We start from the raw sequence: 18082 nt of genomic DNA on the forward strand, positions 1-18082 counted from the left end.
TAAGGTCACAGTTACACAAATGCAGGCACTGATATTTGAAATTTTGACTAAAGAACTAATTAATTATTAAGCTAAGTCTAATATATGATACAAGTAAGTTTTCAAACATACAGTCTTCAAAATACACGCATCTTTGAGTGATTTCATCCAGCAACATGTTGAGAGGACAGGCAGGGATGCATCCTTCCACTCTAAAAGAAAAACAATCAGTATTAACTGTTGAATAGTATCTTCTGGATCAAGCATTCATTTTCAGGAAAAGAATCTATATATAAAGTATGTTTAAGCAGACAACCTGGTACACCTCAGTGTACTCCTTCAAAATGTCATTGCCATGCTTCTACTCCCACTCAGATCTAAGGGAAAGCATGAACTCTGTGACACTCAGCTTTTGAAATGAGCAGTCACAGATTCAAGAGTGAATAAGAAACACACAATATTTTTACATGTCAAAATCTGAGTGTCACTTTTACCTGATTTAGTACAAATTTCACTTCACAGGAAAGAGCAAGGCCAGACATAGCTGTTGCAATGACATAATGGAAAAGCAAGGGCACAACTGTTTGAAACAAAGTTGTGATAACCTCTCTTCATTAATACCCTGTAATACTCCCAAAATGAAAGTTACAAATATAGCAGTCATTCCAGAACCTGACAGTACACTAAAGGCTGAAATGTCAAGTTTATGTGGCTACAGGAGCAGGTTTTATTCCATTGCTTTCATCTTTCGCTTACCTCCTTACCCAAGAATACAGTCTGGATATCTTAACTGTACATTTGGTCCCTCATACTCCTATTATCCTGCTTAAGTGTCTTGCCTAAATTACACACTTTTCTATAAAAATACACTTACTTTGGTACTGTCTGACAGTTTTTTCCCAAAGGGTCTCTGCATGTCTTGAAGCAAGGGCTTGTGCAGGCATCATAACGCCATTCACACGTAGAACGGGACAGAAGCTTAAATTTGACATCTGAAAAACAACAAAGATCTGTTACTCTTGTATTCCTTTAAGCACTCACAGATACATATCACTAAGAGGCATGCCTTACATTTGCGGTAGCATCTACACACAGTGTTTATTGAAAGACTTTCAAGCCACATAATAGAAACACAAATTTAAATGCACTCCATCCTTCTCCCACCTCCATGCAGAGCAGATCCCCAGCACAATGTTGGATTAGCCCAGTGGCTCTTCCAACACCTGCAAGATTTACATGACATATCTGGATATCAGTCCCTGCACTATGACAGCCCACCCCAGCTCTTCTAGCAGCAGCCAGGGCAGGGCAGTGACATTTACTGTACAATCATGCTTGCAGAAGACAACCACCATCATATAAGAATCCCCTCTAAACTCCTAAACCTGAGCTCAGAGCAATGTTGTTCACAGCCTACAAAGAGAAACTGCTCTTAAACAATGTTTACATTAAACACCAGAAAGAAAATGCTAACTACTTAGAAAGAATTTCCATTTTTGTGGTTTTGAAGTATTTTTTAAGTTTTCCTGATCTTTGCTTGACTGAGATACAAGGAGTAGCTCTTTTACATCTTCTTGAAGACAGTAAAATTTTCCATGAAGATACTGAGAAATTTTTAATCCTGTAATTTAGGGCATCTGCATTTATAATTAATTACCTCTGTCATTATTAACCATTAATGTCTTCTCTTAAAATACAAATAATTCTCTTAAAAATAGAAATCAAACTCAGACAAAAGGGTGTGCATGTTGCCATCTAGTGTTACCCCTTTTACATCTCATTTTATCCCGGAACGTAATTTGTCAGTGCTTTCAAAAATGCAATTCTTATGACAGTAGAATATGCATTTATTATGTTCTCATAAGAAGTTAAGTACATGTGACTGAATTCTTCTGTGACCCCTTCCAATGACACCAATATAAGTTACATAAATCCAATGGAGGAAGTGTATTTTTGCCATACATTTTGGTGACTGATGTATGAGGTCTTGTATGCATGGACTTGTTGAGTGGTAAGGTTTAAGGACAAAAGAAAACACATAGCAGAAATACAAGGTTTAAGGAAAAAAAGAAGATATATGGCAGAAAGACAAAACATATCAGAGACCTGCTGGCATGGGCAATCACCAAAAGCAGCGATAACAGTAAATAAATCCAAGGTAAACGCAGAAAATCTCATTTATTAGTCTACCCTAGATTAAGTAAGGAGACAAATCCATAACTTTTAACTCTGGCCACGGAACTCACCCTTAACCACAGAGTAAGTTTCAAACACAATAAAAGTACAAGCTTGCAGAAGACAGACTGTAACCTGATGAAGAATGACAGTTTCTCAATTTAGAAGAAGGGTGGCCATGAATTAACACTTCCAAGTGCTGGGATTAACATACCATCTCCCATTCTCCAAATGAACCTTGACTTTTATGAAATGATGGCCACATTTTCCTCAAGATTTCCTACAGCTTAAGTTCTCAGAGTTTGGTGGTGTTGCATACTTTGGTAGGACTTCGGGTGAATTTCTACATAAATGCATAGAATTTCTCGAGTGTTTCATAAATGCTGCTTTCAAGTCAAGAATGAAGTCGTGCTTGTTCACAAATTTTGTCTCTACTTCTACAAAAACAGCTATGTACAACAGAAGAATTTGTGAACCTGGTCATAAAAAATTACTTTCAGCAAGCTGTAGAACCAATGGACATGTAATTTTCCAGTCAAGAGATTTAGAGAATGGAGTATGCGAGGCCAAGCTATACTGGTGTTTTTTAGTATGCAAACTACATTAAAGAACACACCAAATAACCACAGCAAGAGTTGAGTATTGAGTATTTGTATGAATTGTTTTCCTTTTTCTCAGAAAGTTTTCAGGATGTCTCTGTAAACCCATAAGGTATGATGAAAAATCAAGTATTTGGATATCTGTACTTTTTTATGACTTGTGGGAAAATTCTTTAGAGTATTAAGAAAACATCAGTTCAATAATTCATCATATTTAGAGTTTTCACTATTGTCAACCTAACTTCTGGAATGCCTGAGCATCCCAAGGATCAGGCCACTGTAAAACAAAACAAAACAAAAAACAACACAAAAACACCTGCTCTGGTGCAGCCTCGCCTCAAGCCCTGTGTGCAGTTTTGGTCACCACAATATAAAAAAAGGGCATTCAGCTGCTAGAGAGTGCCCAAAGGAGCAATGAAGATGGTGAAGGGCCTTGAGCGGAAGCCCCATGAGGAGTGGCTGAGGTCACTTGGGTTGTTCAGCCACCTCCACCACATGCAAACTACATTAAAGAACACACCAAATAACCACAGCAAGAGTTGAGTATTGAGTATTTGTATGAATTGTTTTCCTTTTTCTCAGAAAGTTTTCAGGATGTCTCTGTAAACCCATAAGGTATGATGAAAAATCAAGTATTTGGATATCTGTACTTTTTTATGACTTGTGGGAAAATTCTTTAGAGTATTAAGAAAACATCAGTTCAATAATTCATCATATTTAGAGTTTTCACTATTGTCAACCTAACTTCTGGAATGCCTGAGCATCCCAAGGATCAGGCCACTGTAAAACAAAACAAAACAAAAAACAACACAAAAACACCTGCTCTGGTGCAGCCTCGCCTCAAGCCCTGTGTGCAGTTTTGGTCACCACAATATAAAAAAAGGGCATTCAGCTGCTAGAGAGTGCCCAAAGGAGCAATGAAGATGGTGAAGGGCCTTGAGCGGAAGCCCCATGAGGAGTGGCTGAGGTCACTTGGGTTGTTCAGCCACCTCCACCACATGCTTCCCATTTTTTTAATACTTAAATTCCCCTTCCAGCAAGCAGTAACACGAGCTTACAGCAGCCTGAGCAGCAGCAGAGCTCCCTCACCACAGAACAATGATTCGCAGTTTACAGACAATGAATCAAGCTTCTCGTTCCAGGCATGTGTTCCTCAAAAGGATTCGTCATGGCATCTGGAGATAGCCATGTGTCTCCTTGTCAAGTCTACCAGCATTTGTCTCCTGTTGGGTGACACAGCAAATCCTTCCCAAAATGGTGACTGATGTCCTGGGTGACAGTGGCTTTTAATAGATTAAAAGACATTTCCCAACTCCTCTGCTTTCACACCTTCTTCAACACCGGAGAAGCGTTTTCTTCCCGGTAATTTATGATTTTCTTCTTCACGGCTTTCAAAAATAAAACTGGGATGACAACAGAAGTAGCTACCATTTAATGAAGATTTTTGCTATTTTATCACTGACAGACTGAGGTTCTGCTGAGCCACAACCACCTTTCTTAGTGACTTGGCCACTTCTTTTTGTCAGCTGGCAATTCTTACTGTTCACAAGTTCCTGACCTTAGTTTTCTATGCTGACTTTTATGTCACAGGGTCAAAATCTTCCATTGTTAGAATCTCAGCAATATGAATAATTCCAAGTTATGCTCAAAAAATGGCTATTTACTTAAAAATAAACCCTAAAATTTGAAACATTCCAGTGTTAATAAAAGGTTGTATTTAAAATAAACATCTAAAAATAATTTTAAAAAATCAAATATTTGGGTTTTCATTCTTACCTGACACTTTTTCCTTTTTTGCTACTTTAGCCCAAAATTTTTTTTAAAATCCAGTAGGCACAAAAACTGCTTTAGAATTAGTTCTATTTATAATGGAGGCAAAACTCTGCTTGGTAACTTAGATTGCCTGTCTCCTCAGTTACAAGTTTAGAAACATGAAATCCTATCTACTCACTTAACACACACAAACGAGTAACAAACCCTGCTCATGACTTCTAAGTTTCTGCAATGAGAAATGTAAGCAAATATCACTGGAAAAACTAAACTTTGTGCCCAGCCAAAACATCACTGGAAGCAAAGTGCAATTACCTACCTCTCATCTACGTACGGCTCAGTTTACTATTACAATGTTAACACAACCCTTTAATCTCCTCCTATTTATTCAGCCAAAAATGGTAGGGCAAATGTTTGTGGAAAAACAGGGAAAAGAAAAGATGGAAAGATGGAAAAAAGGAAAGATGTTATTGTACAGAAACCTCAGTCCGACTGCAGGAGCTACCAGGCAGATGTGTTCAGTGGCACACATGGGATTTGCAGGTACAGCAGCAGTTGCTCAGCATTTTCCAGCCCCAAGTCAAGATATTTTGGGCCAACAAAGCACACGAGCTCAAATCAAACTCAACAGCAACTCATTATGAGTGAAGCAAGACACTCCAGAAAATTAGTTCTGCTAATGGAAGTGGATAAGAGTAAACTGATGTTAAAACAGCCGGTGTAAAACTGACTTAAGGTAAAAAGATAGTTTTGTAAAAAACTTTTTCATTGAAGTGAATTTAATTTTCAGTTTTGCACCATATTTCTGAATGTGACTGAGTTAATTAAAATATCAAGATTAGAAGTGCTCTGTATCAAACTTAAACATTGAAAAATGCCTCTGTGCAGTGTGCCTATACTCAGTGCATCTTGATATTTTAATTTTAGCTGAAAATTCTCTCTAAAACAGGCTTTGTATTTACAGCAAGTTAGCTATTGCAGCATGTAACCAGCATTGTTAAATACTTTGTTGCAGAATTTATACAGGGCAAGTCACATTTTCGTAACAGACAAAAATAACTCATAGTGATCCTAAATGGGGGACAATTATATGAATGATGAAAGGTGACTAGTTTGAGCATATTATTTTTAAAAGGTATAAGAAAATAGCAGCTATATCCATAAAAAGGTCATAAATTTCCTACATGAAGTTATTTCCCAGCAATCTCAAATGGGAATGGATGGCTCTTACATTACACCTTTGTGTTTGTCCATCTGGTAAGTGTAAGGGTATTCTTTCTTTTGACTGAATGTATACCAATTTGTTTGCCAGCAAAGCAATTCCTGAATAGAATGCAAAAATACATTTCCTTGCGATACACATCAAAATTCAGTTTTCTACTCAATTTCCTTAAATGTTTGTGGGAACAGGAACAGCAAAAAAGCAAAGTATAATGAAAATAACCTAATTTTAAAGCTGAAGTGACTTCTCGTGGCAAACACCTCCCAGCCTTGGTGTATCCCAACGTGACAATATTTATTGCGATAAAACTGGAAAAAGTGACTCGTCAGCTGACTCGAAACAGACATGTGTCTACTGCTGTGGTGAGCAGGTCACTTAAAATTCTTCCTTTTGAATGTGCGTCACAGAGCACCCAGAAGTCTCATGAGGAACTTTCTGGCCAAGGGGATTTACTGGGCCTATTATTCTGCTCCTGATATTTATCCTCTGATTCCGCAGGAATAGCTGCTCCCAGTTCAAGAGTTTCTGATCTAATATGCAAAGCATTTACAATAGTCAGCAGGAAACCCAATATGCCTTTGCCTGCGCACTCTGGAGCTGGTGTAACTTTTCCATTAACTTAAACAAATGCTGCTGTATTTTTAGACCATGTAATTACCCTACATCAGCAGGCTGGCCCTTGTGAAAGTACACTGGAGAAAGATTGGAGCCCTATGCTCCTCTGCTTATAAAACTCTGAAACCCAAGCCCTCGGATGTGGTGATTAATGAAATACCTCTTGATCATTTGATCTGATCCCACTTGCTGAGGTAAATTGTTTTAGTTTTCCATTGGCATAAATAGGATTTTTCGGTATAATGACTGGAGGGTAAAGACTTCACACTTGAAAAGACATACCATTCTGTGTTAATGGATGACCACTGAGAATTGGAACATGCTTTAACCTTCTTCATTCCTCCCTCAAAGATAAAAGACTAAGGAGATATTTTTGTTATGTCCCAAAAAAGTGCCTTGCTTGAAATGCTGTATGAACATCCCGGTAATAGCATTAGCCCTCTAATTCTGCCGCTCAAAAACCTCAACAGCTCTGTGATTACAAGCATTTGTCAAGAGGCAACAGGCATTTGGCAATGACAAAATCTGTCGTTTTTCTGGAGTTGGAGTGTGCCAGTCAACAGCTGCATTAGGCTGTCAGCGTAATGTACTGCAAAACATCGGCAGATTCACAATGACACCATTAACACTTTAATTCAGTGTTTTGATAACAAGAAGCTCCACGAGGCATACAGTTGGCCTCTTCTGTCACAGAAATCAAAGGTTGCTTCAGGTTTGTCTGTGCCACCATTCAAGACGGTCACTGTAAAACATGGCCAGGCCATGCTCTACTTGATACAATATTTCTTTTTTTTAATCTTTGCTTGTAAAACACATTTCAGTTTCAGAGAATGAACAACTGATTTTAAAACATGGTATAGCCAGGAACACTTATTAAAATACTTCTGCCAAAAAATAAATAAATAAATAGTTAATGCATTTAAAACTTCAGTACAATAAAAAAGTTTTAGAACATAATCACTTGAAGTGATTTTGGAATTATATATACTATACTTGATTTCAGCAAGTAATTGTTGTCACTGAACTTCATAAATGAATAGGTTTGATGTATCTAATGTGTTAAGGCAAGTAAAAGCCAAAGCAAAGAGTAGTTACATGAATGATCTGCTTTTCTTTATTTTATATGCCAATATAACTTCTTTCATGTTTTTCCTGACCTCCAAGGCTACTTTCATTTCAGTGCATGGTTCCACTTGTAATATGTAAAAACTGTAATACTTATTATTTCTTTTCCCTACTGATATTAAAAAAAAAAAATAAAAACAACAACAACAACAAAAAAAAAAACCCAAACAAAAATGGTTTTGCACAGAAATATAAATATCTTGAATGACTTTTTGTGTGTGTGTGTGTGTGGTTTTGTCATCAGCTCTTGTGGGAGCAACATCTGCAGCCAGCTCCTATGAAAGGACCCTCAGACTAATATCTTCATTTCTGATCCTAGCGTCTCAGTGGAACGTAACTATTATGGGAATGGGAGTCTCACAGGTAGGTAGAAACACCCTCACAGCAGCCTGTTTTGTACTCAAAAGCTGTATCTGTTCAAGAAACATTAGGGAAATTAACATCTGTATCCCCAGGAAGGGGTGAATACCCCCAACTAGATGATGAGTGACAGTGGTTAACATCCCAACAGACACAGCATCTCTGAGTGGGTAGTGGATAAAAGCCAAGGTATTTTTCAGGAGAAAATGAGCTTTGAAAGGTGTAGCCTACACGCCGTGTCCTTAGCACTGGATGGCATTACTCCTGAGGAGGCCACAAGGTTAAAAATGAGAATCCACTGTACAGAAATCTTTCTCTTGGCAGCAGGCAAAGGAGAGAAAATGTTGTCCACACACTTTAAATTTTAGAGATCTGTTTTTTTCTATTCCCTTTGTGAATACATAATTTGTGAGTATGAATGTTCCTCTCCTAAAGAATTTTCTTACCACCTCCACAGCAAGTATTGCCCAGAAAATATCCATTAGGATATGTATTTCCAAATCCATTTGGCAAATTAAAAAGAAAAAAACAAATTGTGTATTAAGCTATTTTATGGCTTTTCACAAGAAAACAGAATCTCATCTTCCCTACAATGCTCAGGGAAAAATATTTTGAGCCTGGATATCCCAGAGTTCCCACAGCTCCTGGTAATGTAGGGGAGAGGTAAGCAATCTCATCACCTCTGAAAATAACAACACCATTTCGCCTGGATTTGCACAGGGAGAAAACTGCTGCTCATAACACTCAAGTATAATTACCTACCTACTAGTTTAAAAAGGGTTGACAGTCTAAACTCCTCTGAATGGTGGTATTTCAAAAGCTCAACTGAAGAGGCTGAAATATGGATGAAGAATCCTGGTTTTGCAAATGACTCAAAGGAACTGTATCCCGACAGCCACGTATTCTTGTGGATGACAAACGTAGACCTATTGTGAAAATCTTCCGATTTTTTCCATTTAGAAACAACAAGAGTATTATTGGAGACAAGCTGAAGAAAATAATTCGGTCTCTCAGCTGTTTCAAATGAAATCAAGCTGGAATCTGAAAAAACAAAACAGGAGAGCACACAGAACTTACTTGTTGATACCTGCATAATAAACCAAGTTCATTCTGATGTACCACTACTGATACTAGTAGCATGAGGAACGAAGATTGACTTTGGCCTTACCAGTGAAAACAGCCTGAATCTTGTAAGAAAATACACTATGTATGGATCGCAGAGTGCTAGATTGTGATGATTGAGTTTTCTAAATACTCTACAGATTCCAACAGGAATACAAAGAGACTGAGACATTTGCCCACAACAGGATAAAGGAATACAGCCCTGCAGTCAAGCAAAACTTAATTCACAGTCTTTACTAAGCCAGTTGTTTAATAAAAACTTCAACTCCATCTAACTAGGTTTTAAATTAACATTTGCCATCAGAAATTGATAGCTTAAAAGCTTAGCCTTTCATTAAAAATAAATTTAAAAACTGTATTTTGCATTCAGCTCTCCCTCCAAGAATGTTACAGCAAAGTCTTCTTTCTGGCTAATGTTCCCTCATGATACCTTACCCTGAAGTACTTCTGATTTCAAGCAGCCTCTGCACAGCCAATTGCAGGGCATCAGATCTTGAGCCTGTTACAGGCATCTGTTGCTCACAGAATTATTTCATTCTATTTTGTTGTAAACTCTGCTAGTCTCTTGAAAACAGCCATTAATCTACTGTAAAATCAACTAACCCTCCAGGACTGGGTAGCATTTCTTAAAAAAATGCTTAGAAAACAAATGATCTCTATTAAAAGGATATATTATCGCATTCTGGCATAACACTTCTGGAAGACCACCTTGTTTTCTGAGCATAAAAGCTTCAGATAATCTGAAAAATCTAGCAGTACTAGTGAATGCCTTTTTATGAATTGTCTGTAGCAAGCAGCTCTTTGATAAGTAACAAAGGACAGTCAGTGTGATTTTTAACACCTGCTGTATAGCCAATCAGTGCATTAATGGCCCAAACTCTCCATTATCCAGGAATGTCTGAAACTGGGAAGACATGCATTTTGATGAGGTACCAAAGAGTCATGAATGGCCTGTAATGATACATCATATTGATTGTACAGATTCCTCATGACCAAATGATGAAATGCCATTTGCACAAACTGGGCCACAAGGCATAAATTCTATTTGCCAGGTTAAATTCTGAGCAAGAGATTTTTATAGAGGAACAGAACAGTAGGAATGACCTCCCCTTTCCAAACATAAATTGAACACAATGTTCAAGTGCTTCAAAACTATGACTAATAAAAGAAATCTATCCCCAGCTATTCTGTTACATGAGCTCTTGTGTCAGTTCTACAGACAGCAGTATCAGTAATCAAAGACTTATAATTTTTTAAGTGACACAAAGCCACCTTCTGGCTATCCAAGGTCAGTAAAACCATAGACACCCAAGTCTCTGTGGGCATTGAAGCTGTGTATGCAGACAACTTCAGCATTTAATTAATGTCACAAATGCTGGATACACTCTTGTAGGCTTTCTGCACATGTCTGAAGGTGTGCAACACATCTTTCTTCTAAAGAAGAAGGAAGTTTCCTTCAGGGAAAACTTAAATTGGGAACCAAAGGAGACAGATTTGCAGCATTCACCCTCAGCCAGTGCCAAAGGGCATCTCTGTGTGTGTGGGCAGACAATGAGTGATGATGGCAGAGCAAGGCAAGTGGGGAGCACTTTCCTTGCAACATTTCTCTCCCATTCTTTCCCAGTTCCACCAGAAGAGAGGCAAAAGGGAGCAACACACAGGTTACTGGGCTGCAATACCAGTTTGGTGCTTCTGAAGGCTGGGGTGTGGGGAGGCAGCTGCTTTTCAACTGCTTACAAAGATACAATCTAAAACCCACCAAAGAAAATTTTGGCAGGCATTAAAGTACACATTCAACCGACTGATAATGCAAGGATTTTTTTTCACCCAGGTTTATTCTTAAAAACAAGGGCAGAGTTTGCTCTGTCTTATTTAAGATGCTAGATTATTACGACTTTACCATGTGCTTTGGGTTTATAAAGTCCTGAAGTCAGCATAAAGCTCACTACGTGCCCAGGAACAACATCATCTTCTTTCATGGGGAAAACAATGCCATCCACCAATTTTGCTGCTATTACAAATTTTCCATCCAAATAGCTGACCAGTTTGTATGGGCCTTTTCCCAGAGCTGTGGGGGAAAAAAACCAATTATTTTTCATGTCAAGTGTCACAAATGCTTGAGCTCTAAGCATTACGGAAGAGCACATGAAGAAAAACACATCTCACCACTCTGCAAATAGATCTAGGTGTCATGTGCCATGCACTAAACTTGAAAGAAAACTAAAACAAACCTTTTTTAGAAAATACATATTCTGAAAACTATCAAGAGTATCTACTTCCAATTTTCAAGATTCATTATCAGCTTCTGCTTTTTGCCCCTCTCATCTGCTGTGGTTTCATAATCATTTTATTGAAGTTAGCTGGCCCCTTGGTTACTTGATTTAGGATCCTTCTAAACTATTTATTTGTATGGTTGAACTGATTATACACTTCTTACTACTTTTTAACATCTATTTTATTAATGTCCAAAGCATGAGGCATATTGCAGAGAATAAAATTTTGTTGTCAACAAGCATCAAGAAACTCCTTGAACAGTGAGGATACAAACATAACCACTGAGAAGTAAGACAGGAAGAAATCAGCATCATAAGCAAAGAATGGTCATAATTTTACCTATAAGTAAAAAAAGCCAATAATATACAGATTCATTTTATAAACCTTAAAATGCCACATCTTCTCATTTAGATCAAACTTTACTGCAGAAAAAATAATTTAGAGATTATTTTTAAATGTTTGAAACTATTTTTGTTAATTTCCCTGTTAAAATTAGGCCTTTTATGCCTCACCTGAGCAGTTCAGCTCATTACCATTTACCCACAAGCCAGGACATGGCAAGCATACACCTGAGATAACTGCAGCTATCAGCTGGCAACTTAATAGCATTGATTCTTACAATCTGTTCCAACAGGTTACAATTTTGGACTACGATTTGCAACTTGCCTTCATACTCTGGTTCTCCAAAACCTTAACACTTATTAAGAGTTTTGAAATCCTAAGGATGCTACATTATAAGTAGAGCTTTAGATTCTAATGGCATGAAAAAGTAGCCAGTTAGGACACAAGTCCACGCTCACCTAAACACGTACAAAATACCTCCTTACCTTCAGTACAGGAAGTTGAAAAAAAACCTGTTTTAAATTACTACTTAAAACATCTACTGCTCTGGAAATATCCTTATATGTTTAAGTATCCCATCTCAGGCCCATCCAAAATTTGAGAGACCACAGCCACCAGCTGAGGATTTCCCTTGATCAAAGACAAAAGGCCTCTGCTTCTTCTAAGACTAGAACTATTTCACTCTAGATTCATAAAAGAATACATAGAGAAAACTTCTTTCTGGTCTAAGACAATTTCTTAACATTCCCATCTCTGAAACAAAGTAATTCTGGGTCATCCTACTCTAAGTTATGTAGACTAGAAAATCTTCAGCATGGAGATGATTTTTTTTTTTTTTTGCCCACTGACAGCTCTGAAACATTATATGTTGAATACTGATGAGCTGGATTAGAGTACAAAAGAGTACAAAGAGTACAAAAATACAAAGAAAGAAGTATAAAATAACCATGTTTATTTCAAGGCTGCTCACATGCACAAATCTCCACTATTTCCACTAATTTCTGTCAGTGAGAATTCTCTAATAAATAAAAGTAATAACACACCTTAAAAGTATGTGTGATCATTTAGCTTCACTATTACCACAAATGTTAGAGGCACTGCACTTGCAGTCTACCTGCACTAACATTGTCTGTTATCAGACTGTATTTCTTTCACAAAACAAAAAAACCGAAAACTAAAAACCTTCAATCACCTCTTATATTCAACTATCCTTTATTTAAATTTATTGAAAGTCTTAAATGGTGATTTAGATAAAATTTCCATGCATTAGTGATTTGACTCCACTCAAAATCTTTTCAGGAGTCAGTGTATGAAAAAAAAGCACATTTCTTGGCCATATTTTCTGGGCCTGGCACAGTGCATAAGTCTGTCCTAATTTAACTTTGTCCCTTTCTGAGACCTTTCCAGGAGTGAGCTGCTGCAATATTGATCAGAAGACCAAAATACTCCATGTCATGTGGGTAGACAGGCTTCTATATGAGCTTGATAAAGAGTTGCAGCACAAATAGCAGGAGCCCTGACCCTTCCTCACACCAGGCTGCCTTGTGTGCCACACCTGACTGTGCAGACACAGGCAGGGTGATTTGGAAATAGTCTGAATATGGGTTCCCGGGCTAACACAGCCCTAATGCACCCTGTGCAGGTTCAAGGTATGGTCCAGCACCTTGCCCAAGCTTTGCACCCCTCACTGACAGCCCCTCCAATGCAGCAGCAATGCTGGCTGCTCAGGAACTCCAGCCTAGGTCAGACAGAACTAAAAGGAGTGTTATTCCCCTCTGGGGACAAAAAGTTGTCATAGCTTAACAGCTACCTCCCTCTGGAGGCTGCTCAGGAGCCTGTCAGTGATTTAACAACCCGCTGGGCTCTGCTCAGCTTTGAACTGCACTGCACCTTAGCAAGTAGTGCCACTAGCACTTTTCAGTTGATATTCCATTAATTAATTAATTAATTAAATGTTTAAAAATCACCCATCACTGCAAAGAAAATTAGTTAGACATATGTTCGCAGAAGAGGTCCATGAATTATGAAATTAAAAGCCTTTAAAAAAGCAAAATAAAGCAGCAAAACAATCTTGACTATGTTAAACATAACACTCACAAATGTTTTCAGTAATACAATTGTTTTTATACTAAGATGCTAAAACTTAAATGAAAAAAAAAACAAGATTCCATTGATATTTTTTCACTTCCTCTAGAACTTACCTTTGTTGAAATATTCACAATCATAAGCTAAAAAAAAAAAAAAAAGAAAAAAATGCAGTTACAGGCATTCTATAGATAAACAGGTTTTCTATTCCCCTTAACGATTAAGATGTGAGCCAAATGCTTGGCCACATTACATTTTACACAAACATGTATTAAAAAGTTATTGCCAAATATTTACTGTACTTGAGATAAAACACTAATTTAAACTACGCAGATGTAAATGAAGCATTGCTTCCCAGCAGGAAATACTAAGCTTACATACCTACAGCTGTCTTTTTGTGACCTCTAGCGGCTATGACTGAGCTTCACATTACAACACACCTTTTCCATCAAAAGTTAAGAGTAACCCCCTCACTCTGAGGCCAGGTTGCTGTGAGACCCTGAGCAAGCTGCACACTCTCTCTGTACAACTGCAAAGTTAGAAAAATGCTTTCTTTCCATCTCCACTTCTTTTATGGCATCTTTGGGGAAAGGACAGCCTTCTGTTAGGCATTTCCACGAGGCGTTAGAGAAAAGGGTCTCAGATTTTTATTTTTTTTTTTTAAATTCTAAGGATTGTTGGAGAGGAATCCTAAGGTAATGACTCTGCCCAGCTTAAAAACTGATTTGTTTTTCTTCAGAAGACATTTATATTTCACACTTGCTCTGGGGGCTCTAATAAGGCAGGTATGTTTACTAGATCTTATTAGTAAGTGAAGGTCTCCTGAAGATGGAAATCCCTTGAGCTGTTAACTTTGCACCTTTGCTTTGAAGGATGCATGCTGTACCCTAATACAGACTTCCCATGACTTCTCCTTTCACATCACAGGACAAAGGGTTTAAAAGTACAAAAGTATCACTCACAACGCAGAAAAAGCTCATAAACCAGCTAAATCGGAATGAAATTGGAGTGAGAGGCACCAGTGAGGCTTAGATTCAATTCATGGCCCCAGGTCAGCTGGTGTGACTGATTTTTCAGGTCTGGCTGCCAGGAATGCAGGGCAGGGGCAGCCCTTGGCAGAGCTGGTTAAACAAACTTACGGCACACTCTGGGAGACCTCCAGTCCACAGCAACCCCGTGCTGGCAGCACTGATGGGCATAAGCTGAGACACTTGTACAGAAACACTCACAGTCACCACCTTGGGTACAGCCACAAGTGTCTGTCAAGCAGTTGGAGTAAAACCAGGTGACGTCGATCTGGAAATGAAAATATCACTTATCAGAAACATCCCTACAGGAACTGCCAGCCAGCACCTTGACACAAAGCTATAGCTCTTCCAAAAGGCAATATATCCAGCTTGGAAGAATGAAAGATTTCACTCTCAATGCTTCCTGAAACATGAGAAAAAAATTTTCATTGGGACACACCATAAAATCGTGTCCAGCACTTCGCAACACAATTAAATCAATGACCCATCAAGAACAGGCACATTAAGATATTGATGTGGACTTGTGTTTTATATTGTTTCATAATATTTAAGCCCTAAAAATCTGTGAAAAATTGTGAAATGAAAGACTAAACTGATCAGTAAAACTAAATCAGTTTTACGGATTTTCCTAAATCAGTAAAACTCAGAAATTTTAAGGAAGTCAGATACACATAAAATGTAAGAAATCAAAGTAGACAGAAAGCTCTTCTTTACATGTAAGTAGTTAATATTCTCTTCATATTATCAGACAATTTCACACAAGAATCTGTCATTTTTCCTTACAGTATCTTCGAGTCTTGTCTTAAGTGACAAAATTTCAAAGAAAACTGTCAATGTTAATTTTCTTATTGAAATGTTACACATTCTACATGGATTTACATTTGAGTAAGTTTTCTAGGAATCAGTTCTCTCCATCTGACACTGCCCATTCAATACATTTATTTATATCTTCATGAAAAATGGGCACGCCATGTAACACATTTCATTAAAAGCAAGTGGTTATGCTTACACAAACAATACTTGTGATTAAAAATAAAATATCCCAAATTAGGTGTATTTTTGTCTTCATTAATAACAAAAAGGTTCACGTTGAAGGATAACCTTTCTCTCTGGTGCTGTGTTCGCTGTCACTTGTTTATATACAGGACTACAACTCACCACTGGGTGGCAAGCTTCAAATGCTTCACTTAGCAGTATCCCACATTCCTTCTTGGCAAATGGCTCTCTAAGGGGGTTCAAACTGCATGGATTTCGAATGTCAGGGCTGTCAACACACTAAACAGGGAAGCAAAATGAAGGTGAGAAATCTTTTTCATAACCACGTTGTGTTTTGAACTTGCAAAGCATATTTTTGTGATTTTCATTTTTTTAGGGAGATGCAAAACATGAAACAAATGCATAATTTATGAAACTAAAGCAGGATTAAGATACATAATTAAAATCCAATGCTAATGAAGAAGAAATGGAAAATTACACTATCTGAAGAAACGTTCCACTGGTCTGAAATCAGCAGAAAAACGCACATACTTATGGGTCTAATCAGAGGCACCAGAGAGACACATAGAATTTTTTTTCTTTCCATTGCTATGGTTCTACAGTTAAATGTTTCCCAGCTATGACAAATCAGTTAAACTGTCAACACACTCTAAAGTGAACTCAACATTCTTCCCTTATACAGAAATCCCACTAGTTTACTGTTCAAATGTAATCAAAAATATTCAATATACTGTTACAGCATTTTTCTTTACTCTCTAAACACTCTGCAGCAAAAAAGGTGATTCTTTTCTTTAACAGATTATGGAATCTTTAAGAAGCACTGATATTGCCATTTGTATTGCTGCCTGACTGGTTCTTTCAGGAATGAACTTCTGATTTCATTCAAGATGAATTTTATGGTCTAACAGCAAAAAAAATCTACGAGTAAAATATACTAGTAAGCACATTGTCTTTTTGCCATGTACCTCTACAGCTGTCCAACTGTTTCCAAACTCTTGTGAGTTCGTTAATTCAAAATTATCTGGAGTCCTCAGTTCATTTACTGTCTTCAAATCAAAATTTCCACACAATCCAGTCAATTCTCCCTGAAAAAAAATTATATACACACACACACATATATATACATATATATATAAAGGTATTTTCTCAAGACAAAATGCTGTCAGTCATGGCCATTTTCAAAACTTGCCTCTTCAGCTGTTTAATTATAAATTTGTCACATTTTGATCATTTTTCAGCTAAATTTTAATCAAAAGAATTCAGCTTTTCAGTCAGAAGAATTCAGTAACAAAGCTACGGAGGATATTTTATTTTGGCAATGTCATTATTATGCCCTTTCAGTTATGTATCCCCAAGTCTTTGACAAATGAGATCACTTTGTTCAGAAAAGGGTGCTGTTAGCCAGTAATGTGTTTTTTCAAGCCTCAGCAAAATAACACCTGCTTCAGTCATGTAAGGAATGAGTACTGAAGGAAAACTTTGCCCCAAAGATATTTATTACAGAAGTTATACAGAAAACAGTAACTAAAAAAGATCAATGAGAATGAATATTTTCATTGACAATGTAGCTGAATGCTTCTTTAATTTATTTGTGACAGTCTATTCTCTGAATAATTATGTCTCATTTAACAAGACTTACATAAACACCTCAAATAAATGGGAATAAGAGTGCTGAGTTCCACCTACCTGCCACTGATGTCCCATCTGCACATGAACTGTTGTTCTCTGATCCCAAAGAATGGTGATATGTTCATCAGGAAAATGAACAACAGTGAAAAATCCAGCTTTCCATAACTGCACTTTTTGTAGGCCATCTATGTAACTAGATAAGCTCTGTTCAAAATAAAACAAGGGAGCTTATAATGGAAATAGTGTCTTCATAACATGTTCACTTGAGAAGAAATGAAACAACTAAATAAAATTAACAACATGGTTCTCAGACATGTCCAAAAACAGACAGAAGGCCACAGAGGAGAAAAATGCTTAAGCAAAAGGGGCCTGGATTTTGAATGTGAACTGTATTGTATTTTTATGATTTTCCAATTTTAAAAGTTGATTTTATATCAGATTTATAGAATGGGTAATGGACTGAAGACTAGAATGCTAATGATTCATCTGGGAGGTAGGTGAATAGTCTTAAGGCTCCTGATTATGATTTTCACTTACAGGCACATGCTTTTTTTGAATATGAATAGGTAAAAACTACGCATGAAGCAGTCTCTGGAAATAAGGAATTGTCCAAATATCTCCCTAGATCACAATCTTATTTACAGAAAGCATTTTCCTCTCAATCCACTAACAATCAGGCTGCAACTTATTTGTTGCATGGACTAAGATGCCTGGTTTAATTATACAAACTTCCTTTCTATAGTCAGTCTATAAACTGTAAA

At 37.3% G+C, this 18082-nt stretch overlaps 1 protein-coding gene across 1 annotated transcript in view; it reads right to left on the reverse strand.

Moving 5' to 3' along the window:
• The window catches only part of OTOG (otogelin), a 94789-nt gene that overhangs the window by 28303 nt on the left and 48404 nt on the right, over positions 1-18082 (reverse strand). The window contains exons 27-35 of the mRNA XM_041415095.1: positions 17379-17525; positions 16658-16777; positions 15855-15971; positions 14808-14964; positions 13785-13811; positions 10868-11035; positions 8608-8886; positions 854-971; positions 112-191 (exon numbers count right to left, since the gene is read on the reverse strand). Of these exons, the coding sequence (XP_041271029.1) occupies positions 112-191; positions 854-971; positions 8608-8886; positions 10868-11035; positions 13785-13811; positions 14808-14964; positions 15855-15971; positions 16658-16777; positions 17379-17525 (1213 nt within the window). The remainder of the gene's footprint in view (positions 1-111; positions 192-853; positions 972-8607; positions 8887-10867; positions 11036-13784; positions 13812-14807; positions 14965-15854; positions 15972-16657; positions 16778-17378; positions 17526-18082) is intronic.

Source organism: Onychostruthus taczanowskii, unplaced genomic scaffold (genome assembly GCF_017590055.1).
Source record: "Onychostruthus taczanowskii isolate IOZ18803 unplaced genomic scaffold, ASM1759005v1 scaffold49, whole genome shotgun sequence".
Taxonomy (NCBI): Eukaryota; Metazoa; Chordata; class Aves; order Passeriformes; family Passeridae; genus Onychostruthus; species Onychostruthus taczanowskii.